The 27,796-nt window shown below is 45.7% G+C and overlaps 1 protein-coding gene across 1 annotated transcript; it reads left to right on the top strand.

Moving 5' to 3' along the window:
- Positions 1-33: 33 nt before the first annotated feature.
- Positions 34-27,796, top strand: LOC311142852 (uncharacterized protein). Its single transcript, XM_084178550.1, has 2 exons — positions 34-296; positions 26,479-27,796. The coding sequence occupies exons 1-2, from the start codon at positions 104-106 to the stop codon at positions 27,288-27,290; spliced, it is 1,005 nt and encodes a 334-aa protein (XP_084034676.1). The 5' UTR covers positions 34-103; the 3' UTR covers positions 27,291-27,796.

Raw genomic sequence — 27,796 nt, 5'->3', positions numbered from 1 at the left:
TGAGGTCACGTGGTTTGGGTACATTTTGTGTGAGAGGTTCTTTCCATATATAGCCGGACTACCAGCTAGTAGTGGTCTAGTCTTTTACATAGCCTCCTGCAAAATGTCCAAACTACAGTTGTTGAATGTGTTTCTTACCAAGCGACTAACCGCGGCTGCTGTGGAGATATACGTAGAAGTGGAAAAAACGATAATAGAATACCAGGACGAAATTTCCCGTTCGAAGGAGGAGATCAAGCGTTTACGACGGCTGCTAGATTTGGTTTTCAATCCGGAGATAAAATTACATCGAGCAGGTTTGTAGCAACTACTGTGTGTAGAGTCATGGCTTGAAACATGTCATGTAGGCTACGGCCATAATGGCCAAAGTGACCGTTTATCGTGCTATGGTTACGGCCATGGGGGGAAAGTGGGGTTCGGGGGAGGGAATTGGGAATAAGGGTTTCCCAAACATAGTCAATGTAAATACCATTCTTTACTTCAGAAAATCGCTCACCTGACACCGTAATTTAAGATTGGTGAAAACAATGGGATGGAAACAATGTTCTCATGTATAGCCACTAATTTACTGAACCTCATGTAAGAGAGGAACTCAGTTAGCTAGCACAATACGTTGAGAATACGTATTTTCAACCAAAACACGCCCCAAGTCTAGGGTGACCACATGTCCCGGATTGTGCCGGACAGTCCAGCATTTTATCAACAAATTCAAACGCAACTCATTTAGAAAAAAATGTCGTTTTGTCCTGTATTTCAGTCAGCCATTCCATCTCTTGCAGACACGTTGCGTTTATGAAAATATATATCTAAGGATGTGGTAGCATAAAGCCTACTGCCTGGTGATCAATGTTTTCTCAAAACTGGCCGCGCAGCTCCCCTGGGACTGCAGCGCAGAATAAATATCAGCCTGCACAGAGAAGCAGGATATTGAATTTAACTAAATGAGAGTTTTCCCCCTTAGTTAACACTATTAACGTTTCCCTTTACTGTGGGAATTGTGATCGAATCAACAATATTAGCCACTTTCAATGCAACATACCGAAATAACTATAATGATATTCAATAGGCTACATCTGTTGGTACAAACATTGAGAAATGATGGGGGAGTTGGCCAAAAGGCACCTAAAGTACTCTCAGACCATGAGAAACAAGATTCTCTGGTCAGATAAAACCAAGATTGAACTCTTTGGCCTGAATGTCAAGTGTCACATCTGGAGGAAACCTGGCACCATCCCTACGGTGAAGCATGGTGGTGGCAGCATCATGCTGTGGGGATGTTTTTCAGCGGCAGGGACTGTAAGACTAGTCAGGATTGAGGGAAAGATAAATGGAGCAAAGTACAGAGAGATCCTTGATGAAACCTTCTCCAGACCGCTCAGGACCTCAGACTGGGGCGAAGGTTCACCTTCCAACAGGACAACGACCCTAAGCACACAGCCAAGACAATGCAGAAAAAATTCGGGACAAGTCTCTGAATGCCAGAGCCCGGATTTGAACCCGATAGAACATCTCTGGAGAGACCTGAAAATATCTGTGTAGCGATGCTCCCCATCCAACCTGACAGAGCTTGAGAGGATCTGCAGAGAAGAATAGGAGAAACTCCCCAAATACAGGTGTGCCAAGCTTGTAGCGTCATACTCAAGAAGATATGAGGCTGTAATCGCTACCAAAGGTGCTTAAACAAAGTATTGAGTAAAGGGTCTGAATACTTATGTAAATGTATACTAAGATTGAATCGTACTACACCGGCTCTGACGCTCGTCGGATGTGGCAGGGCTTGAAAACTATTACAGACTACAAAGGGAAGCACAGCCGCGAGCTGCCCAGTGACACAAGACTTCCAGACGAGCTAAACCACTTCTATGCTCGCTTCGAGGCAAGCAACACTGAAGCATGCATGAGAGCACCAGCTGTTCCGGATGACTATGTGATCACGCTCTCCGTAGCCGATGTGAGTAAGACTTTTAAGCAGATCAACATTCACAAGGCCGCAGGGCCAGACGGATTACCAGGACGTGTACTCCAAGCATGTGCTGACCAACTGGCAAGTGTCTTCACTGACATTTTCATCATGTCCCTGACTGAGTCTGTAATACCAACATGTTTCAAGCAGACCACCATAGTCCCCGTGCCCAAGGACTCTAAGATAACCTGCCTAAATGACTACCGACCCGTAGCACTGACGTCTGTAGCCATGAAGTGCTTTGAAAGGCTGGTCATGGCTCACATCAACACCATTATCCCAGAAACCCTAGACCCACTCCAATTTGCATACCGCCCCAACAGATCCACAGATGATGCAATCTCTATTGCACTCCACACTGCCCTTTCCCACCTGGACAAGATGAACACCTATGTGAGAATGCTATTCATTGACTACAGCTCAGCATTCAACACCATAGTGCCCTCAAAGCTCATCACTAAGCTAAGGATCCTGCGATTAAACACCTCCCTCTGCAACTGGATCCTGGAATTCCTGACGGGCCGCCCCCAGGTGGTAAGGGTAGGTAACAACACATCTGCCACACTGATCCTCAACACGGGGGCCCCTCAGGGGTGCGTGTTCAGTCCCCTCCTGTACTCCCTGTTCACCCATGACTACATGGCCAGGCACGACTCCAACACCATCATTTAAGTTTGCAGACGACACAACAGTGGTAGGCCTGATCACAGACAACGATGAGACAGCCTATAGGGAGGAGGTCAGAGACCTGGCCGTGTGGTGCCAGGAAAACAACTTCTCCCTCAACGTGACCAAGACAAAGGAGATGATTGTGGACTACAGGAAAAAAAGAGGACTGAGCACGCCCCCATTCTCATCGACGGGTCTGTAGTGGAACAGGTTGACACACCAAGACAGTCGTGAAGAGCCTATTCCCCCTCAGGAGACTGAAAAGATTTGGCATGGGTCCTCAGATCCTCAAAATTCTACAGCTGCACCATCGAGAGCATCCTGACTGGTTGCATCACCGCCTGGTATGGCAACTGCTTGTTCTGCGACCGCAAGGCACTACTGAGGGTAGTGGGTACGGCCCAGTACATCACTGGGGCCAAGCTTCCTGCCATCCAGGACCTCTATTCAAGGCGGTGTCAGAGGAAGGCCCTCAAAATTGTCAAAGACTCCAGCCACCCTAGTCATAGACTGTTCTCTCTGCTATCGCACGGCAAGCGGTACCGGAGTGCCAAGTCTAGGTCCAAAAGACTTCTCAACAGCTTCTACCCCCAAGCCATAAGACTCCTGAACAGCTAATCATGGCTACGCAGACTATTTGCACTGCCCCCCCACCCCATCTTTTTACGCTGCTGCTACTCTGTTAATTATTTATGCATAGTCACTTTAACTCTACCCACATGTACATATTACTTCAACTACCTCAACTAGCCGGTGCCCCCGCACATTGACTCTGCACCGGTACCCCCCTGTATATATAGCCTCCCTACTGTTATTTTATTTTACTTCTGCTCTTTTTTTCCTCAACACTTTTTTGTTTTATTCTACTTTTTTATTTAAAATAAATGCACTGTTGGTTAAGGGCTGTAAGTAAGCATTTCACTGTAATGTCTGCACCTGTTGTATTCGGCGCATGTGGCCAATAAAATTTGATTTGATATTTCCGTTTTTATATTTTTAATACATTTGCAGAAATGTATAACCTGTTTTTGCTTTGTCATTATGGGGTATTGTGTGTAGATTGAGGGGGTGGAAAAAAACAATTTAATCCATTTTAGAATAAGGCTGTAATGTAACAAAATGTGGAAAAAGTCAAGGGGTCTGAATACTTTCCAAATGCACTATATATAGTACTGACTATATACATATAGCCAGTAGCACCATTGAGGTATATCATTAAAAACCCACCCAAACTAGGTGTATCTGAAATATGAAAATGATAAATTAAATCACCAGGTAGCCTATTTTTCTGGCAAAGTGAAAATAAAACAAGCACTTTCTGGTTACTAATCTAAACCCGCTTTTGCGCGCCAATGCTGAGGACTGGTGATTGGTCAACAGTCAAAAAGCACAACTTTTTGGGGGTTCTGAAGCACAGATCAGATGTTTAAAAATTGTGCAATTCCATAGGCCTATGTTCCATGTTAGAGACTAGATCGAATTAGCAAAGTTATACATATAAATGGGAGGCTATACACTGAGTATACCAAACATTAAGAACACCTTCCTAATATGGAGTTGCACCTCCCCCCCCCTCTTTTGCCCTCAGAACAGCCAAATTCGTGGGGGCACGGACTCTACAAGGTGCCAAGCATTCCACAGGGATGCTGGCCCATGTTCTCCAATGCTTCCCAAAGTTGTCAAGTTGGTTGGATTTCCTTTGCGTGGTGGACCATTCTTGATACACACGGGACACTGTTGTTTAAGCAGCTTTTTTTTAATCACTGATCTGGGTTTCAAGTCTGTCTGTAAAAATGATTTTTTTCACTAATAATGAATAATTTCTTGTAGCAAGCATTAGGCTATAGAAAATTAACACAGGTGTCATCAACAATCTCTCAATCCCACATGCTAGTGATTAGCCAGCTAATCTTTATTTCATGTTTGGCCAACTTGGATCTACTTGCTAGCTAACAAGGTTGAACAGTTTAATTGTTATGAACACACCCTTCTGTCTGTCTCCAACTGTTTAAAAAACATGTTAGCCTGCCTACTTTGTTCAGATGTTGAAATCAAGTGGCCTACCTTATTTCTCAGAATGAGAACGAGTTGTCAATTCCTTATATACTTGTTTTATGCTTGTTGCACATTTATAAAACACAGACTAGACAGCTAGTATAACAGTCTTTGGCTAAAATGCTGCTTCGGGTACCCTGATGCCGCACGCGACAAACTGAGCATTCATTTTCCAGAATCAGTGTTCATTGATACTCTCGTTTTAGTAGTGTCTGCTCTGCACGCAAGTAGTAGTTGAGTAGTTGAGACAACTTTTCTAACAATATCCTTTTTATCTTCTCCTCTATTACAGTAAAATAATGTCTCAATGTGTTTGTGTCCATATGACCGATTCTGTTGGACCAAACCTCAAATGCAAATGGCGAGTTGAAAACGCTTGTCAGAGAGGAAGATGTGATCTCTCAACTTTGTTGGTGTGAGAGGCAGGGGGAGGGGCTTGGTGTGTGTGTAAACCATAGAGGAGGAGGCGACGTGAGAGGTTTCACTCTCGCTAAAATCTGTCCAAAATAAGGCCAATGCGTTTCTATGGGCTTATTTTGGACCTAAGCTTGTCGCCTGCCTTCCCGCCTTTGGGACAACGACTCCCATTGTTAGGGCAGAGACGTGCATCTCATCATTATATACAGATCTCTGATGTAAATGGGAAGGTGCACAGCACAGGGGAGCGAAGGAGAAGATACCAAAAATGCAACATGAGAACAAGTGGACATAAACACTCATAAAAACGAGAAATAACACAACCTCGATTCTTGCGAGACAGGCATTTGGAATATCGTGCATAAACATACATTCGAATTCATCAAATTAATTCAATATATCGCCCAGCCCCTAGTTCTTAACACAAACCGGTGCGCCTGGCACCTACTACCATACCACGTTCAAAGGCACTTCAATCTTTTGTCTTGCCCATTCACCCTCTGAATGGCACACACAATCCATGTCTCAATTGTCTCAAGGCTTAAAAACCTTCTTTAACCTGTCTCCTCCCCTTCATCTACACTAATTTGAAGTGGATTTAACAAGTGACATCAATAAGGGATCATAGCTTTCACCTGAATTCACCTGGTCAGTCTGTAATGGAAAGAGCATATGTAAAATATGTATTTTCCCCATTCAGTTTCACACTCGCGACCCACCAAAACCTTCTCACTGTGCTAGCTCACCCGACCTGTGTTGATTGACAGTTTGCTGGTCCAATCAGAGGGCAGAGTGTGCGTTTTCACTAGCCAATCTGTTTTTCTGCAAGTGTGATAATGTGTCTGGCTGCATGGAGAGCAGCCTAAGTAACGAAGACAATGTCCACAAAATTTGTGACAAAACGTTACAAAACCTGGCCAAATAATTTCAAGTCAAAGTCGAGTCCCAAGTCTTGAGTCTCAAGTTATTTTCTTTTCTATCAAGTCGAGTTTCAAGTCATTACATTTGTGACTCAAGTCAGACTTGAGTCCAAGTCATGTGACTTGAGTCCACACCTCTGGTCGCTAGTGTAAAGCATAGCAGGCAAATGTTCTACTAACCTGTTCTTGGTGATACTTTCTTCCGAATCGAGAATGAAAAAAGTATCTTATGGACGTGTCCTGTTTCAGGTGGCTCTCAGAAAATGTCTGAAAAATAAAATCCATATTTTGCACCGAGTGAGGAGTTCCCTCGCCATTTTAGCTGTCAGACGTCTTGCATTTCCCAACATCTTTGCAGGAACTTGTGACCAGTACTGAGTATACGAAGAGGCAGGACGCAGACGGTGGAATCAACAATGTAAAGGTTTACTTAACACTGAGCAAGAGAACAACAAAGAGCGAGTACATGACAAGACACTATCAATCACACACACAACACAACACTGGACAGTCCAGGGCTATATAGGGGTGGTGATGAGATGATGAGGTGCACGTGCGCTGGAGGTGATTAGGGTGCGTTGGGTTTCCATTCCGGTGTTGCCGAGGTGGTGCGCTCAGACTGGTGGCTCAGTAGACCGGCGAATCAGAGCGCCGGAGGGGAGCAACGGGAGGGAACTTGACAGGACGAGGAGCGGGCCGGTCAGGGCGGCGACGTTGGAAATCCTGAATTAGGTTGGGTTCCAGAACGTCCCCAGCCGGAACCCAGCTCCTCTCCTCAGGACCATACCCCTCCCGGTCCACCAGGTAACGGAGCCGTCCCCCACGGAACCTGGAGTCCAGCAGGTCCCTCACCACATACGCCGGACTCCCGTCAATGTCCAGGGGCGGAGGGGGCGTACCCCGGGGGATGGTATCCGCCAGAGGACCAGGAACCACCGGCCTGAGGACAGACACATGAAAAGTGGGTGAGACACGGTAGTGAGGGGGAAGGAGCAGCCGGTATGATACCTCATTTATCGGCCGGAGGACCTTAAATGGTCCCACAAACTGGGGGCTCAGTTTCTTGCAGGGCAGGCGGAGAGGGAGGTTTTTTGTGGACAGCCAGACATGATTACCAGGCTGGAATACAGGGGCCTCACTGCGGTGGCGGTCGGCTTGGTCCTTCTGCCGACTAATGGCCCTCTGGAGATGGACATGGGCGGCGTCCCAGACCTGTGCAGCCTTGCGGAACCACGCGTCGACAGCGGGCGCATCGGTCTGGCTGGGTGTCCAAGGGGCCAGGGCCGGCTGGTACCCCAGGATGCACTGAAAGGGAGTGAGCCCCGTGGAGGAGTGAACGAGGGAGTTCTGGGCATTTTCTGCCCAGGGTAGAAACCTCGCCCACTCACCCTGCCGGTCCTGACAGTGGCACCGAAGAAACCTCCCCAGCTCCTGTTTCATGCGCTCCACCTGCGCATTCGACTGAGGCCTATACCGATCTTCTCCTGGAAAGCCTTCCACACTCGAGAGGTGAATTGGGGGCCACGGTCCAAGACTATGTCCTCCGGAAGTCCATAATGCCGGAAGACCTGTTGGAACAGGACCTCAGCGACCTGGAGAGCAAAAGGAAGACCAGTTAGTGGCAAAAAACAGCATGATTTGGAGAACCGATCTACGACCACCAGCACTGTGGTGAAGCCGTCAGAATGTGGGAGGTCGGTGACAAAGACTATGGACAGGTGTGACCAAGGTCGCTGAGGCACTGGTAGAGGAACTAGTTTGCCTGCCCGGGGCGTTCCGAGGTGACTTTGATTGGGCACATACGGAACAGGAGTTGATATAGCAGGAGACATCAGTAGCCAAGGTGGGCCACCAGTGTTTTTTTGAGAGAATGTAGGGTGTGCGTCATACTGGAGTGCCCTGCCGTAAGGGTGGTGTGCGCCCAGATCAGCAGGCGGTCACGGACCCTGGTGGGTACATACACGCGCCCCGTAGGGCCGTTGGTAGGCGCTGGGTCCTCCTGAGCCGCCAGTCGGATGTGTTCGTCCACATCCCAAACGACAGGTGCCACGATGAGAGACGGAGGCAGGATAGGATCCCCCAGATCCTTCCTTTCTCCGGTATGGTGCATCCTGGAGAGTGTGTCAGCTTTCACATTCTGGGACCCTGGGCAGTAGGACAGAATAAACTGAAAGCGAGTAAGAAATTGGGCCCATCGGGCTTGACTAGAGTTCATCCGTTTCATTGCCCGTATGTGCTCCAAATTCCGGTGGTCAGTGAGAATCCGGAATGGATGACTGCGCCCTACAGCCAGTGTCTCCATTCCTCCAGAGCGAGGACCACTGCCAACAGCTCCCTGTCTCCAACTCCATAGTTCCTCTCTGCGGGGGTAAGCTTTTTCGAGAAAAAGGCACAGGGACACATTTTCTCTGGCTTACCTTGCCGCTGGGAGAGGACATTTTTTTTACATTTTTAGTCATTTAGCAGACGCTCTTATCCAGAGCGACTTACAGTTAGTGAATACATATTTTTTTATACTGGCCCCCTGTGGGAATCGAACCCACAACCCTGGCGTTGCAAATGCCATGCTCTATCAACTGAGCTATATCCCTGCCGGCCATTCCCTCCCCTACCCTGGACGACGCTGGGCCAATTGTGCGCCGCCCATGAGTCTCCCGGTCGCGGCCGGCTGCGACAGAGCCTGGATTCGAACCAGGATCTAGTGGCACAGTTAGCACTGCGATGCAGTGCCTTAGACCACTGCGCCACTCAGGAGGACCCCACCCACACCCTCCTCAGATGTGTCCACCTCCAGGATGAAAGGACGAGCTGGATCTGGGTGTTTTAGGAGGGGCACTGTGGTGAACCTCTCCGTCAGCCTCAGGGTTCCAAGCCAGCTTCTGAGGCCCCCCCTTAAGGAGAGAGGTGAGCGGGGCGGCTATGGAGCTGAAGGACCTGATGAAACGCCGGTAGGAATTTGCAAAGCCCAGGAAGCTCTGTAGGCCCTTGATGGTGGTAGGGACTGGCCATGACCTGACGGTGTCCATCTTCGCTCTTTCCATGAACACCCTCTGAGGACTGATCCTGTATCCCAGGAAGGAGATGGCCTGTTGGTGGAATTCGCATTTCTCCCCCTTCACCAACAGGCTGTGTTCCTGGAGGCTGAGTAGGACCGCTCTGACGTCCCTGACGTAAAGGTTTACTCAACACTGAGCAAGAGAACACAAAGAGCGAGTACACGACAAGACACTAACAATCACACACAACACAACACTGAACAGTCCAGGGATATATAGGGGTGGTGATGAGATGATGAGGTGCAGGTGCGCTGGAGGTGATTAGGGTGCGTTGGGTTTCCATTCCGGTGTTGCCGAGGTGGTGCGCTCAGACCGGTGGCTCAGTAGACCGGCGAATCAGAGCGCCGGAGGGGAGCAACGGGAGGGAACTTGACAGGACGAGGAGCGGGCCGGTCAGGGCGGCGACGTTGGAAATCCCGAATTAGGTTGGGTTCCAGAACGTCCCCAGCCAGAACCCAGCTCCTCTCCTCAGGACCATACCCCTCCCGGTCCACCAGGTAACGGAGCCGTCCCCCACGGAACCTGGAGTCCAGCAGGTTCCTCACCACATACGCCGGAATCCCGTCAATGTCCAGGGGCGGAGGGGGCGTACCCCGGGGGATGGTATCCGCCAGAGGACCAGGAACCACCGGCCTGAGGACAGACACATGAAAAGTGGGTGAGACACGGTAGTGAGGGGGAAGGAGCAGCCGGTATGATACCTCATTTATCGGCCGGGGGACCTTAAACGGTCCCACAAACTGGGGGCTCAGTTTCTTGCAGGGCAGGCGGAGAGGGAGGTTTTTTGTGGACAGCCAGACATGATTACCAGGCTGGAATACAGGGGCCTCACTGCAGTGGCGGTCGGCTTGGTCCTTCTGCCGACTAATGGCCCTCTGGAGATGGACATGGGCGGCGTCCCAGACCTGTGCAGCCCTGCGGAACCACGCGTCGACAGCGGGCGCATCGGTCTGGCTGGGTGTCCAAGGGGCCAGGGCCGGCTGGTACCCCAGGATGCACTGAAAGGGAGTGAGCCCCGTGGAGGAGTGAACGAGGGAGTTCTGGGCATTTTCTGCCCAGGGTAGAAACCTCGCCCACTCACCCTGCCGGTCCTGACAGTGGCACCGAAGAAACCTCCCCAGCTCCTGTTTCATGCGCTCCACCTGCCCATTCGACTGAGGCCTATACCGATCTTCTCCTGGAAAGCCTTCCACACTCGAGAGGTGAATTGGGGGCCACGGTCCAAGACTATGTCCTCCGGAAGTCCATAATGCCGGAAGACCTGTTGGAACAGGACCTCAGCGACCTGGAGAGCAAAAGGAAGACCAGTTAGTGGCAAAAAACAGCATGATTTGGAGAACCGATCTACGACCACCAGGACTGTGGTGAAGCCGTCAGAATGTGGGAGGTCGGTGACAAAGACTATGGACAGGTGTGACCAAGGTCGCTGAGGCACTGGTAGAGGAACTAGTTTGCCTGCCCGGGGCGTTCCGAGGTGTCTTTGTTTAGGCACATACGCAACAGGAGTTGATATAGCAGGAGACATCAGTAGCCAAGGTGGGCCACCAGTGGTTTTTTGAGAGAATGTAGGGTGTGCGTCATACTGGAGTGCCCTGCCGTAAGGGTGGTGTGCGCCCAGATCAGCAGGCGGTCACGGACCCTGGTGGGTACATACATGCGCCCCGTAGGGCCGTTGGTAGGCGCTGGGTCCTCCTGAGCCGCCAGTCGGATGTGTTCGTCCACATCCCAAACGACAGGTGCCACGATGAGAGACGGAGGCAGGATAGGATCCCCCAGATCCTTCCTTTCTCCGGTATGGCGCATCCTGGAGAGTGTGTCAGCTTTCACATTCTGGGACCCTGGGCAGTAGGACAGAATAAACTGAAAGCGAGTAAGAAATTGGGCCCACCGGGCTTGACTAGAGTTCATCCGTTTCATTGCCCGTATGTGCTCCAAATTCCGGTGGTCAGTGAGAATCCGGAATGGATGACTGCGCCTTACAGCCAGTGTCTCCATTCCTCCAGAGCGAGGACCACTACCAACAGCTCCCTGTCTCCAACTCCATAGTTCCTCTCTGCGGGGGTAAGCTTTTTTGAGAAAAAGGCACAGGGATACATTTTCTCTGGCTTACCTTGCCGCTGGGAGAGGACCCCACCCACGCCCTCCTCAGATGTGTCCACCTCCAGGATGAAAGGACGAGCTGGATCTGGGTGTTTTAGGAGGGGCACTGTGGTGAACCTCTCCGTCAGCCTCAGGGTTCCAACCCAGCTTCTGAGGCCCCCCCTTAAGGAGAGAGGTGAGCGGGGCGGCTATGGAGCTGAAGGACCTGATGAAACGCCGGTAGGAATTTGCGAAGCCCAGGAAGCTCTGTAGGCCCTTGATGGTGGTGGGGACTGGCCATGACCTGACGGTGTCCATCTTCACTCTTTCCATGAACACCCTCTGAGGACTGATCCTGTATCCCAGGAAGGAGATGGCCTGTTGGTGGAATTCGCATTTCTCCCCCTTCACCAACAGGCTGTGTTCCTGGAGGCTGAGTAGGACCGCTCTGACGTCCCTGACGTAAAGGTTTACTCAACACTGAGCAAGAGAACACAAAGAGCGAGTACACGACAAGACACTAACAATCACACACAACACAACACTGAACAGTCCAGGGCTATATAGGGGTGGTGATGAGATGATGAGGTGCAGGTGCGCTGGAGGTGATTAGGGTGCGTTGGGTTTCCATTCCAGTGTTGCCGAGGTGGTGCACTCAGAACGGTGGCTCAGTAGACCGGCGAATCACAGCGCCAGAGGGGAGCAACGGGAGGAGACGTGACAGAACTAGTGTTTTTATGAGACACTGCCACGTGTAGAAGTAGATGACAGCACGTCACAAAGTCAAATCAAAAGGTGCAACCAAAACAAAGATCTGCATGCATGCAAGAGGCATTTCTCACTCAAAACAAAACAAATCTTTCTGAATATTCCGTTTTTTTAGAGAACCACCTGCAACTGAACACAGACAATAAGATACACTTTTCTTCCGAATTGAGAACAAAGAAAATATCGCCAAGGACAGGTCAGTTAGAAATGGGTGACGCTCTTTCCATTAGCCAAGCTGTAACACTGTATGGAGCCATACCATCACATATCACGATTACAATTCTGTAGCTTGGAAAAAGGCTGCTTCGAAAAGTATTCGAGCAGGGCCTTCTACCTGGGGCTTGTGGATTATCTCCGTCTAGTTGTAATGAACATAGGTCAACATGTGCACCTGGGTGAACTACGAGTCAAACAGTTATGAAAACGTACCTCAATCCAGGGGTGTATTCATTAGTTGCAGACTGTAGCAAAACGTTTGGTCTGTTGCAAAACGTTTTGCGACAGAGACTTGCTTCTGTTTGGTTTCTAGAGTAAACGCTATCTGTTGCGAAATGTTTTGCAACAGGCCAACATTTTTTCTACTGTCTGCGACTAATGAATACACCCCAGCCATGTAAGGTGTCGCTGTACTCCTAATTGTTCCACAACAGCAAATCAGTAAGATTGAAATACTGCTTGTTTTGAATTAAACTGCCTTTTTCGTCCTCAAGCTAGGTAGCCAATGCTAAAACAGCTAATTTATTTCACAACACTTCCGGCAGTTAGGCTACTCATCCCTAAAAAGCAGCTTAATTAAAAAGTAGCATTATTTAAATCTTCTGCATTTGTTTGGCGTTGTGGGATAATTGGGAATACAGCGACACCTTTCATCCTTTCTTTTTATACCTGTTTGACTCATAGTTCACAGAGGTGCACGTGTTGACGTGAGAATCCCCTCTAGTCGTAATGGGGTGTGTTCTGTTGATTTAACGGTTTGCTATGTTTCACAACAGTTTGTACTGAACAACATGTTTTCTCATAATGGTGTGCACCGTTCTTCAATATACTTAGAGTGATGTTTATTTCCGTTTGGTTGATGTAGTGCTGAGCGATTAGTGCTTTTTGAGGTCGTTTTGGTTCGAATGTTAAAAAAGAATAATGGATTTTGGTTTCAATCATTTAAAACATTAAATGCAATATGCATTCTGTGGGTTGAATGCTGTAACAGAATAAAACAATTAATAAAAGTCCCATGATAGTAGTGACAGCCCATTACTGCTTATCACTTATTAACCATCATTTATTCACATTACTTTACTTTAATAAAATATTTCAGTTGTGTATATTAAATTTGTTTTATTTGATGACTTTATTTTATTCCAAGTCATCTTCTCTTCTCTATAGAGCTGCTGCCTATGCTGTGACAAAATCATTATTTTGTAGTTCTTCAAAGTAAATGAAGCATACTTTTAGGACTGCTGAATACCAACTATCAATCGCTTAGATCATGTATTTTCAGGTAGAGATACCGTGCGAAGCAACAGCTGCTCTCTCTATCCCCTCACAATCGCGTATTCTTCGGTCTGTTCCGTAGCAGGTGTAAAAGAAACACAGACCGGACAAGTACAGTGGGGAGAACAAGTATTTGATACACTGCCGAGTTTGCAGGTTTTCCTACTTACAAAGCATGTAGAGGTCTGTAATTTTTATCATAGGTACACTTCAACTGTGAGAGACGGAATCTAAAACAAAAATCCAGAAAATCACATTGTATGATTTTTAAGTAATTAATTTGCATTTTATTGCATGACATAAGTATTTGATCACCTACCAACCAGTAAGAATTCCGGCTCTCACAGACCTGTTAGTTTTTCTTTAAGAAGCCCTCCTGTTCTCCACTCATTACCTGTATTAACTGCACCGGTTTGAACATGTTACCTGTATAGAAGACACCTGTCCACACACTCAATCAAACAGACTCAAGCCAAGACCAGAGAGCTGTGTAAGGACATCAGGGATAAAATTGTAGACCTGCACAAGGCTGTGATGGGCTACAGGACAATAGGCAAGCAGCTTGGTGAGAAGGCAACAACTGTTGGCGCAATTATTAGAAAATGGAAGAAGTTCAAGATGACGGTCAATCACACTCGGTCTGGGGCTCCATGCAAGATCTCACCTCGTGGGGCATCAATGATCATGAGGAAGGTGAGGTATCAGCCCAGAACTACACGGCAGGACCTGGTCAATGACCTGAAGAGAGCTGGGACCACAGTCTCAAAGAAAACCATTAGTAACACACTACGCAGTCGTGGATTAAAATCCTGCAGCGCACGCAAGGTCCCCCTGCTCAAGCCAGCGCATGTCAAGGCCCGTCTGAAGTTTGTCAATGACCTTCTGGATGATCCAAAGGAGGAATGGGAGAAGGTCATGTGGTCTGATGAGACAAAAATAGAGCTTTTTGGTCTAAACTCCACTCGCCGTGTTTGGAGGAAGAAGAAGGATGAGTACAACCCCAAGAACACCATCCCAACCGTGAAGGATGGAGGTGGAAACATCATTCTTTGGGGATGCTTTTCTGCAAAGGGGACAGGACGACTGCACCATATTGAGGGGAGGATGGATGGGGCCATGTATCGCGAGATCTTGGCCAACAACCTCCTTCCCTCAGTAAGAGCATTGAAGATGGGTCGTGGCTGGGTCTTCCAGCATGACAACGACCCGAAACACACAGCCAGGGCAACTAAGGGCAACTAAGGAGTGGCTCCGTAAGAAGCATCTCAAGGTCCTGGAGTGGCCTAGCCAGTCTCCAGACCTGAACCCAATAGAAAATCTTTGGAGGGAGCTGAAAGTCCGTATTGCCCAGCGACAGCCCCGAAACCTGAAGGATCTGGAGAAGGTCTGTATGGAGGAGTGGGCCAAAATCCCTGCTGCAGTGTGTGCAAACCTGGTCAAGACCTAGAGTAAACGTATGATCTCTGTAATTGCAAACAAAGGTTTCTGTACCAAATATTAAGTTCTGCTTTTCTGATGTATCAAATACTTATGTCATGCAATAAAATGCAAATGAATTACTTAAAAATCATATAATGTGATTTTCTGGATTTTTGTTTTACATTCCGTCTCTCACAGTTGAAGTGTACCTATGATAAAAAAATGCTTTGTAAGTAGGAAAACCTGCAAAATCGGCAGTGTATCAAATACTTGTTCTCCCCACTGTATATGCGCAATGGATTAATGTTATTGTACTTAATTTAGCGCATAAAATGTGGTAATTATGTTGAATATTGGCCTGTTGGAAACTACAACTCCCTACTATATCGCACAGTTCAGGCTGGATCTGATTTATCTCTAGAAAAACTGCAATGTGCACATTGAGCTCACAGAAAAAAACAGAACGAAATGGAAATAAGTTTGTCTATGTCGGTCAATCAAAAGAAAATAACCGAAATTTCGGTTAATCAGTCAGCACTAGGTGGATGTGACTGCGTTTGACCTGATCAATGTGTGGCCATTTTGAAATTGCCAAATTCATGCAGCAGCCCTCTCAGCCAACATAACAAAGACACATTACTAAGATGGGGAACATTTAGCATTTCCCATAAGAAAACATGTCACACTTTGCCGCCATGCTTACACTTAACTGGGACTGCGCATAACTGTATACTGGATAGCTACAATAGTGCCACAGACGAATAAAAACAGACCTCTACAGGCTTTGTAAGTAGGAAAACCTGCAAAATCGGCAGTGTATCAAATACTTGTTCTCCCCACTGTATATATCTCTCTCTGCGTCTCTCTATCTACAGTGGGGGAAAAAAGTATTTAGTCAGCCACCAATTGTGCAAGTTCTCCCACTTAAAAAGATGAGAGAGGCCTGTAATTTTCATCATAGGTACACAACAACTATGACAGACAAAATGAGGGAAAAAATTTCCAGAAAATCACATTGTAGGATTTTTTATGAATTTATTTCCAAATTATGGTGGAAAATAAGTATTTGGTCAATAACAAAAGTTTCTCAATACTTTGTTATATACCCTTTGTTGGCAATGACACAGGTCAAACGTTTTCTGTAAGTCTTCACAAGGTTTTCACACACTGTTGCTGGTATTTTGGCCCATTCCTCCATGCAGATCTCCTCTAGAGCAGTGATGTTTTGGAGCTGTCGCTGGGCAACACGGACTTTCAACTCCCTCCAAAGATTTTCTATGGGGTTGAGATCTGGAGACTGGCTAGGCCACTCCAGGACCTTGAAATGCTTCTTACGAAGCCACTCCTTCGTTGCCCAGGCGGTGTGTTTGGGATCATTGTCATGCTGAAAGACCCAGCCACGTTTCATCTTCAATGCCCTTGCTGATGGAAGGAGGTTTTCACTCAAAATCTCACGATACATGGCCCCATTCATTCTTTCCTTTACACGGATCAGTCGTCCTGGTCCCTTTGCAGAAAAACAGCCCCAAAGCATGATGTTTCCACCCCCATGCTTCACAGTAGGTATGGTGTTCTTTGGATGCAACTCAGCATTCTTTGTCCTCCAAACACGACGAGTTGAGTTTTTACCAAAAAGTTATATTTTGGTTTCATCTGACCATATGACATTCTCCCAATCCTCTTCTGGATCATCCAAATGCACTCTAGCAAACTTCAGACGGGCCTGGACATGTACTGGCTTAAGCAGGGGGACACGTCTGGCACTGCAGGATTTGAGTCCCTGGCGGCGTAGTGTGTTACTGATGGTAGGCTTTGTCACTTTGGTCCCAGCTCTCTGCAGGTCATTCACTAGGTCCCCCCGTGTGGTTCTGGGATTTTTGCTCACCGTTCTTGTGATCATTTTGACCCCACGGGGTGAGATCTTGCGTGGAGCCCCAGATCGAGGGAGATTATCAGTGGTCTTGTATGTCTTCCATTTCCTAATAATTGCTCCCACAGTTGATTTCTTCAAGCCAAGCTGCTTACCTATTGCAGATTCAGTCTTCCCAGCCTGGTGCAGGTCTACAATTTTGTTTCTGGTGTCCTTTGACAGCTCTTTGGTCTTGGCCATAGTGGAGTTTGGAGTGTGACTGTTTGAGGTTGTGGACAGGTGCCATTAATACAGGTAACGAGTGGAGGACAGAGGAGCCTCTTAAAGAAGAAGTTACAGGTCTGTGAGAGCCAGAAATCTTGCTTGTTTGTAGGTGACCAAATACTTATTTTCCACCATAATTTGCAAATAAATTCATTAAAAATCCTACAATGTGATTTTCTGGATTTTTTTTATTCTCAATTTGTCTGTCATAGTTGACGTGTACCTATGATGAAAATTACAGGCCTCTCTCATCTTTTTAAGTGGGAGAACTTGCACAATTGGTGGCTGACTAAATACTTTTTTTCCCTACTGTATATCATTAGGCTGTATGAATTTTTGCATATTCATTCGATCAAGGTAATGAACTGCCCATTGATCAGCACAGCAATTGATAAAACAGGGCCATGTTTGCAAAACAAGTGTTTCAGATTTTGTCAATATTACACAGGTAAGTTAAACAGAAATCACGATTGGAGACAGGTTCTATAGACCTCCATAAATGAGTGACTGTGTCCAACACGCCACCGTCTGTTGTTATCTTGGGCACCTACTGACCCAAAAATGTTATATGAGATATATATTTTTGTCAATTACATGTATTGCTAATATAAAGGTTTAAGGAAATACCGGCAGGCACCACATTACTACAATGCAAAACCGCTCAATCAAGCACGATTGTCTTTTAAGTATAAAAGCAAAGCTTGCTTTCATAGAACAGAAAAATGCTTCGGATGGGATTAATGTGGTGTGTGAAGAATCCAATACTTTAACTTGTATGCGGTACAAATCACATTATTGTGGGAGCACCTCCTCTGAGTATGAATTAGGCAGTTTGAGAAGGTTTAAATTCTAAGCAACCTGCATACACATTGTTTGAAGTACAATAGACTAACATAGCTACTGTAGTAGGTCAAAGCTGGGTGCTGGAAAACCTTAGTAGAGCATGGATGGAGTAGGCATTGTGGTGCTCATGTGAATTTCCTTTCTTTTACGGCTTCAGACCAATGCATACTTCTCACTTAAAACGTAGATTTTTGTTTTTAATAATATATTATTACAAATAATTTCTTGCTTGCCCGTCAACATACACAACTTTTTAACTAGCGCCCAGCTGTTGTTATTGCATGCTAACCACCATGAAATAACTAACTATCGGTATCTGGTGGTTAAGGTTATTTCCCATATTCATTTTTACATGGTGGTGACCCCCAGCACCCCCCACACATTTGCCACCGCTGCTGATAAAAATCCTAAGGGATTTTGGTAAGTATGACATCAGTTTTGACAGACGTTACAGCCCTTCCACCCATGACCCAGCTACCTGCTTTGGCTGGCTGGCTAGTTAGCCATTATAGCTAGCTAGATGGATAATTGTAGGTAACATAGCTAGCTAGCCATTATAGCTAGCTAATTATAAGCTAGAACTTGTCGGTGTGTGCATCTGGGAACATTAAAAAAACCAACGTTTATCATGTTTTCTAATTACATGACTTACATGCTGACCAAACCGGCCACGTTGCGTGCGCGAGTGTTGCAAAATACATTTACACATGCAGTTGGTCGGAAGTTTAAATACACTTAGGTTGGAGTCATTAAAACTCGTTTTTCAACCTCTCCACAAATTTCTTGCTAACAAACTATAGTTTTGGCAAGTCGGTTAGGACATCTACTTTGTCTATGACACAAGTAATTTTTCCAACAATTGTTTATAGACAGATTATTTCACTTATAATTCACTGTATCACAATTCCAGTGGGTCAAAAGTTTACATACACTAAGTTGACTGTGCCTTTAAACAGCTTGGAAAATTCCAGAAAATTATGTCATGGCTTTAGAAGCTTCTGATAGGCTAATTGACATCATTTGAGTCAATTGGAGGTGTACCTGTGGATGTATTTCAAGGCCTACCTTCAAACTCAGTGCCTCTTTGCTTGATATCATGGGAAATTCAAAAGAAATCAGCCAGGACCTCAGAAAAATGTTTGTAGACCTCCACATGTCTGGTTCATCCTTGGGAGCAATTTCCAAACGCCTGAAGGTACCACGCGTACTATTGTTTGTACAGATGAACAAGTACAAACACCATGGGACCACGCAGCTGTCATACCGCTCAGGAAGGAGACACGTTCTGTCTCCTAGAGATGAACGTACTTTGGTGCAAAAAGTGCAAATCAATCCCAGAACAACAGCAAAGGACCTTGTGAAGATGCTGGTGGAAACAGGTACAAAAGTATCTATATCCACAGTAAAACGAGTCCTATATCGACATAACCTGAAAGGCAGCTCAGTATGGAAGAAGCCACTGCTCTAAAACCGCCATAAAAAAAGCCAGACTACGGTTTGCAACTGCACATGGGGACAAATATCGTACTTTTTGGAGAAATGTCCTCAGGTCTGATGAAACAAAAATAGAACTGTTTGACTATAATGACCATCGTTATGTTTGGAGGAAAAAGGGGGATGCTTGCAAGCCGAAGAACACATCACAACCGTGAAGCATGGGGGTGGCAGCATTATGCTGTGGGGGTGCTTTGCTGCAGGAGGGACTGGTGCACTTCACAAAATAGATGGCATCATGAGGAAGGAAAATTATGTGGATATATTGAAGCAACATCTCAAGACATCAGTCAGGAAGTTAAAGCTTGGTCGTAAATGGGTCTTCCAAATGGACAATGACCCCAAGCATACTTCCAAAGTTGTGGCAAAATGGCTTAAGGACAACAAAGTCAAGGTATTGGAGTGGCCATCACAAAGCCCTGACCTCAATCCTATAGAAAATGTGTGGGCAGAACTTAAAAAGCATGTGCGAGCAAGGAGGCCTACAAACCTGACTCAGTTACACCAGCTCTGTCAGGAGGAATGGGCCAAAATTCACCCAACTTATTGTGGGAAGATTGTGGAAGGCTACCCGAAATGTTTGACCCAATTTAAAGACAATGCTACACTCAATTAGTATTTGGTATGTAAACTTCTGACCCACTGGAATGTGATGAAATAAATAAAAGCTGTAATAAATCATTCTCTCTACTATTATTCTGACATTTCACATTCTTAAAATAAAGTGGTGATCCTAACTGACCTAAGACAGGGAATTTTTACTAGGATTAAATGTCAGGAATTGTAAAAAAAAAACTGAGTTTAAATGTATTTGGCTAAGGTGTAAGTAAACTTCCGACTTCAACTGTACATGTTATTCAATCATTTCATCCAAACTGCTCGCGCTCGTCAACGGGTGTCTGCGTAGCCCGGCGCTAAAATAGAACTTGATTCTACACTGAACAAAAATATATGCAACAATTTCAAAGATTTTACTGAGTTACAGTTCATATAAGAAAATCAGTCAATTTTAATAAAATCTTTAGGCCCTAATCTATGGATTTCACATGACTCGGAATACACATATGCATCTGTTGGTCACAGATACCTTAAAAAAAGAGGTAGGGTCATGTTTCAGAAAACCAGTCAGTATCTGGTTTGACCACCATTTGCCTCATGCAACCAAAACATCCCCTTCGCATAAAGTTAATCAGGCTATTGATTGTGGAATGTTGTCCCACTCCTCTTCAATGGCTGTGCGAAGTTGCTGAATATTGGCGGGAACTGGAACACGCTGCCGTACACGTCGATCCAGCGCATCCCAAACATGCTCAATGGGTGTCATGTCTGGTGAGTATGCAGGCCATGGAAGAATTGTGACATTTTCAGCTTCCAAGAATTGTGTACAGATCCTTGTGACATGGGGCCGTGCATTATCATGCTAAAACATGAGGTGATGGCGGCGGATGAGTAGCATGACAATGGGGCTAAGGATCTCGTCATGGTATCTCTATGCATTCAAATTGCCATCGATGTCCGTAGCTTATGCCTGCCCATACCATAACCTCACCGCCACCTTGGGGCATTCTGTTCACATTGTTGTCTTCAGCAAACCGCTCGCCCACACAACACCATACACGTTGTCTGCGGTTGTGAGGCCTGTTGGATGTACTGCCAAATTCTCTAAAACGACGTTGGAGGCGGGTTATGGTAGAGAAATTTACATTACATTCTCTGGCAACAGCTCTGGTGCGCATTCCTGCAGTCAGCATGACACGCTCCCTCAAAACTTGAAACATCTGTGACATTGTGTTGGGACAAAACTGCACATTTTAGTGGCCTTTTATTGTCCCCAGTAAAAGGTGCAACTGTGTAATGATCATGCTGTTTAATCAGCCACACCTGTCAGTTGGATGGATTATCTTGGCAAAGGAGAAATGCTCACTAACAGGGATGTAAACAAATTTGTGCACAAAATTTGAGAAGAATGTGTTTTTTGTGCGTATGGTTAAATTTCTGGGATCTTTTATTTCAGCTCATGAAACATGGGCCTAACACTTTACATGTTGCGTTTCTATTTTCGTTCAGTATATTTTAGACGCTTTACGCGCTGAATGTCCCGCCTCTCCCACCTACAGTGGGGAGAACAAGTATTTGATACACTGCCGATTTTGCAGGTTTTCCTACTTACAAAGCCTGACATCACTAATGCTTGTGGCTGAATGGAAGCAAGTCCCTGCAGCAATGTTCCAACATCTAGTGGAAAGCCTTCCCCGAAGATTGGAGGCTGTTATAGCAGCAAAGGGGGGACCAACTCCATATTCATGCCCATGAATTTGGAATGAGATGTTCGACAAGCAGGTGTCCACATACTTTTGGCCATGCAGTGTGTGTTTACACACACATATATATATACATACATACATACATACATACATACATACATACATACATACATACATACAGTGGGGAAAAAAAGTATTTAGTCAGCCACCAATTGTGCAAGTTCTCCCACTTAAAAAGATGAGAGAGGCCTGTAATTTTCATCATAGGTACACGTCAACTATGACAGACAAATTGAGAAAAAAAATTCCAGAAAATCCCATTGTAGGATTTTTAATGAATTTATTTGCAAATTATGGTGGAAAATAAGTATTTGGTCACCTACAAACAAGCAAGATTTCTGGCTCTCACAGACCTGTAACTTCTTCTTTAAGAGGCTCCTCTGTCCTCCACTCGTTACCTGTATTAATGGCACCTGTTTGAACTTGTTATCAGTATAAAAGACACCTGTCCACAACCTCAAACAGTCACACTCCAAACTCCACAATGGCCAAGACCAAAGAGCTGTCAAAGGACACCAGAAACAAAATTGTAGACCTGCACCAGGCTGGGAAGACTGAATCTGCAATAGGTAAGCAGCTTGGTTTGAAGAAATCAACTGTGGGAGCAATTATTAGGAAATGGAAGACATACAAGACCACTGATAATCTCCCTCGATCTGGGGCTCCACGCAAGATCTCACCCCGTGGGGTCAAAATGATCACAAGAACGGTGAGCAAAAATCCCAGAACCACACGGGGGGACCTAGTGAATGACCTGCAGAGAGCTGGGACCAAAGTAACAAAGCCTACCATCAGTAACACACTACGCCGCCAGGGACTCAAATCCTGCAGTGCGAGACGTGTCCCCCTGCTTAAGCCAGTACATGTCCAGGCCCGTCTGAAGTGCATTTGGATGATCCAGAAGAGGATTGGGAGAATGTCATATGGTCAGATGAAACCAAAATAGAACTTTTTGGTAAAAACTCAACTCGTCATGTTTGGAGGACAAAGAATGCTGAGTTGCATCCAAAGAACACCATACCTACTGTGAAGCATGGGGTTGGAAACATCATGCTTTGGGGCTGTTTTTCTGCAAAGGGACCAGGACGACTGATCCGTGTAAAGGAAAGAATGAATGGGGCCATGTATCGTGAGATTTTGAGTGAAACCCTCCTTCCATCAGCAAGGGCATTGAAGATGAAACGTGGCTGGGTCTTTCAGCATGACAATGATCCCAAACACACCGCCCGGGCAACGAAGGAGTGGCTTCGTAAGAAGCATTTCAAGGTCCTGGAGTGGCCTAGCCAGTCTCCAGATCTCAACCCCATAGAAAATCTTTGGAGGGAGTTGAAAGTCTGTGTTGCCCAGTGACAGCCCCAAAACATCCCTGCTCTAGAGGAGATCTGCATGGAGGAATGGGCCAAAATACCAGCAACAGTGTGTGAAAACCTTGTGAAGACTTACAGAAAACGTTTGACCTGTGTCATTGCCAACAAAGGGTATATAACAAAGTATTGAGAAACTTTTGTTATTGACCAAATACTTATTTTCCACCATCATATGCCAATAAATTCATAAAAAATCCTACAATGTGATTTTCTGGATTTTTTTTTCTCATTTTGTCTGTCATAGTTGACGTGTACCTATGATGAAAATTACAGGCCTCTCTCATCTTTTTAAGTGGGAGAACTTTCACAATTGGTGGCTGACTAAATACTTTTTTTCCCCACTGTACATACATACATACATACATACATACATACATACATACATACATACATACATACATACATACATACAGTGGGGAGAACAAGTATTTGATACACTGCCGATTTTGCAGGTCTTCCTACTTACAAAGAATGTAGAGGTCTGTAATTTTTATCATAGGTACACTTCAACTGTGAGAGACGGAATCTAAAACAAAAATCCAGAAAATCACATTGTATGATTTTTAAGTAATTAATTTGCATTTTATTGCATGACATAAGTATTTGATCACCTACCAACCAGTAAGAATTCCGGCTCTCACAGACCTGTTCGTTTTTCTTTAAGATGCCCTCCTGTTCTCCACTCATTACCTGTATTAACTGCATCTGTTTTAACTCGTTACCTGTATAAAAGACACCTGTCCACACACTCAATCAAACAGACTCCAACCTCTCCACAATGACCAAGACCAGAGAGCTGTGTAAGGACATCAGGGATAAAATTGTAGACCTGCACAAGGCTGGAATGGGCTACAGGACAATAGGCAAGCAGCAATTGTTGGCGCAATTATTAGAAAATGGAAGAAGTTCAAGATGACGGTCAATCACCCTCGGTCTGGGGCTCCATGCAAGATCTCACCTCGTGGGGCATCAATGATCATGAGGAAGGTGAGGGATCAGCCCAGAACTACACGGCAGGACCTGGTCAATGACCTGAAGAGAGCTGGGACCACAGTCTCAAAGAAAACCATTAGTAACACACTACGCCGCCATGGATTAAAATCCTGCAGCGCACGCAAGGTCCCCCTGCTCAAGCCAGTGCATGTCCAGGCCCGTCTGAAGTTTGCCAATGACCATCTGGATGATCCAGAGGAGGAATGGGAGAAGGTCATGTGGTCTGATGAGACAAAAATAGAGCTCTTTGGTCTAAACTCCACTCGCCGTGTTTGGAGGAAGAAGAAGGATGAGTACAACCCCAAGAACATCATCCCAACCGTGAAGCATGGAGGTGGAAACATCATTCTTTGGGGATGCTTTTCTGCAAAGGGGACAGGACGACTGCACCGTATTGAGGGGAGGATGGATGGGGCCATGTATCGCGAGATCTTGGCCAACAACCTCCTTCCCTCAGTAAGAGCATTGAAGATGGGTCGTGGCTGGGTCTTCCAGCATGACAACGCCCCGAAACACACAGCCAGGGCAACTAAGGAGTGGCTCCATAAGAAGCATCTCAAGGTCCTGGAGTGGCCTAGCCAGTCTCCAGACCTGAACCCAATAGAAAATCTTTGGAGGGAGCTGAAAGTCCGTATTGCCCAGCGACAGCCCCGAAACCTGAAGGTCTGTATGGAGGAGTGGGCCAAAATCCCTGCTGCAGTGTGTGCAAACCTGGTCAAAGGTTTCTGTACCAAATATTAAGTTCTGCTTTTCTGATGTATCAAATACTTATGTCATGCCATAAAATGCTAATGAATTACTTAAAAATCATACAATGTGATTTTCTGGATTTTTGTTTTAGATTCCGTCTCTCACAGTTGAAGTGTACCTATGATAAAAATTACAGACCTCTACTTGCTTTGTAAGAAGGAAAACCTGCAAAATCAGCAGTGTATCAAATACTTGTTCTCCCCACTGTACTTATTGATTTTTACGAGCATGTACCCATGTGGGTGATTTAAAAGATGAACAAGATCCACACTCCAGTCCAGTTGGTGGTGGTAATGTACCTTAAAGTAGGTTTTTCAGGACCCTGTCTTTCAAAGATAAAACCCACCGTCGCTGGACCAGACAGGACTGGCAAAAAGTGCTCTTCACTGACGAGTCGCGGTTTTGGCTCACCAGGGGGGATGGTCGGATTCGCGTTTATCGTTGAAGGAATGAGCTTTACACCGAGGGCTGTACTCTGGAGCGGGATTGATTTGGAGGTGGAGGGTCCGTCATGGTCTGGGGCGGTGTGTCGCAGCATCATCGGACTGAGCTTGTTGTCATTGCAGGCAATCTCAACGCTGTGCGTTACAGGGAAGACATAATGTGGTACCCTTCCTGCAGGCTCATCCTGACATGACCCTCCAGCATGACAATGCCACCAGCCATACTGCTCGTTCTGTGCGTGATTTCCTGCAAGACAGGAATGTCAGTGATCTGCCATGGCCAGCGAAGAGCCCGGATCTCAATCTGGGACCTTTTGGATCGGAGGATGAGGGCTAGGGCCATTCCCCCCAGAAATGTCAGGGAACTTGCAGGTGCCTTGGTGGAAGAGTGGGGTAACATCTCACAGCAAGAACTGGCAAATCTGGTGCAGTCCATGAAGAGGAGATGCACTGCAGTACTTAATGCAGCTGGTGGCCACACCATACTGACTGTTACTTTTGATTTTGACCCCCCCACCCTATGTTCAGGGACACATTATTTAATTTCTGTTAGTCACATGTCTGTGGAACTTGTTCAGTTTATGTCTCAGTTGTTGAATCTCGTTATGTTCATACAAATATTTACACATGTTAAGTTTGCTGAAAATAAACTCAGTTGACAGTGAGAGGACGTTTCTTTTTTTGCTGAGTTTAGTTGGTTCACAGGTGGTTTTGGTATTTTAACATGCGTGTCATGAATGCGTCTGGTGGGGGTAGACAAAATCAACATTTGTACGATGGCAGACGCACGTGCGGAGTCGGTTTGGTCAGCATATTAGTCGTTTTTGGCAACATTTGGACGCTGAAAGTAACGTTAGCTTGCCATCAGCCAGCCGCAAACTAGGCTGGCAACAGCTGGCCCATGGCACTTTCCAGAAAGAGCATTGCGATGTGGATTTTGTGATCGACTTGAGCTCCCAACAGATTTTCAAAGCTATTTTCTAAATGTTTTTCCAAGCTTATTAAAGTGAAGAAATTAAAAAGGTGTTCACAATGTTCACGTATTAGCGTTATTTAACATTGTAAATCATAGCAATTAGTAGTTTTGAGTGTAGCATGATGGCAGATCAGGCAACAGAGGGTTCAAGATTATCTGGGAGAATTAAATAAAAAGGCATCCGAACTCAAATCAACAGTACTTAATTGCCATGCATCTATCCAGTATAAATGGACTATAAGTGTACTAACTAACCATGTAATGGTTAAGGAATTAATAGTTTTTGAAAGATTCTTATTTCCTATCCTTTTCTCCAGACCTCCATCAGCTCTATCTCCCAGAAGAGGTTCCGCCTGAGCAGCAGCAGTGGAGCCCCAGTCTGAAGCAGGAGGATCCAGAGCCCACACAAATTAAAGAGGAACATGAGGAACTCTGGACCAGTCAGGGGAGAGAGCAGCTTAAAGAGCTGGAGTCTGATACCAAAGAATTCATATTCACTCCTGCCTCTGTGGAAAATCAGGGTCCACATCAGCCCTCACATATTTTCCAATTGCAAATTGTGGAGTCACCCACCAGTACAACTAAAGAGATCAAGATGAAACCAAGTCACATTGGTGAAAACCCTTGTCATGTTTGTGGCAAATGTTTTAACTGTAAATCTGCTCTGGAAAGGCATATGAGAGCCCATACTGGGGAGAAACCTTATGGCTGCAATGAATGTGGCAAATGCTTTAGTCAGATCGGACACCTGACAGTGCATATGAGGGGACACACAGGGGAGAAACCATTTAGGTGTAACATTTGTGGCAAACTGTTTTATTGGGAATCTGATCTGAAAAGGCATAAGAGGACCCATACCGGGGAGAAACCTTATGGCTGCAGTGAATGTGGCAAATGCTTCCGTCAGATCGGACATCTGACAGTGCATATGAGGCGACACTCAGGGGAGAAACCACACAAGTGTCCTCTGTGCAGAAAATGTTTTACCACAGCATTTCAATTAAGGTTACATACAGCAAGTCATACAGGGGAGAAACGGTATTGCTGTCAATATTGTGGTAAATGCTTTAACCAGAAAGTAAGTCTGACTAAACATTTGAGTGTGCACACTGGGGAGAAATCACAGTAGTGCAAGGAATGTGGCAAATCCTTCAGGAAGAAGGGAACTGAGCAACCATATGAGGCATCACACACAGGAGCAAATAATGCAGCAACCTTTTCAACCTGAGTGGAAAACTGACATTTGATTATTCACACTGGAGAGAAACAATATACAGTGGGTATAAAAAGTATTCACTCTAGATTGTGTTGTGTTGAAATTCTGGCCTGCCACTCTAACCTCTAGTCTTGGCTACCTGCCGCTCCATTTGTTGCCGCTTGCTCTATTGTTTACGTTTGTTCTTGGTGTATGTTTCTTTGATGGTATGCACACTGTACAATGTAAGCTCACCACTTTGTTGTAATCAGATAACTATGGACATTATTTCATTAAGGAAATAAATACATCTATTCTCTGACAATGTCAAATAACCATGCTCAAATATATTCAAGCTGTGAAAGTGTAAGGACATTTTTCTGAGTGATTATATAAATCAATAAGTGTACCGTACCATATTAAAACTTGATTAAGGAATA

This window comes from Coregonus lavaretus (genome assembly GCF_964263955.1).
Source record: "Coregonus lavaretus genome assembly, chromosome: 15".
NCBI lineage: Eukaryota > Metazoa > Chordata > Actinopteri > Salmoniformes > Salmonidae > Coregonus > Coregonus lavaretus.
Note: the sequence above shows the minus strand (reverse complement) of the source record. Positions and strands in the feature narration are given on the sequence as shown.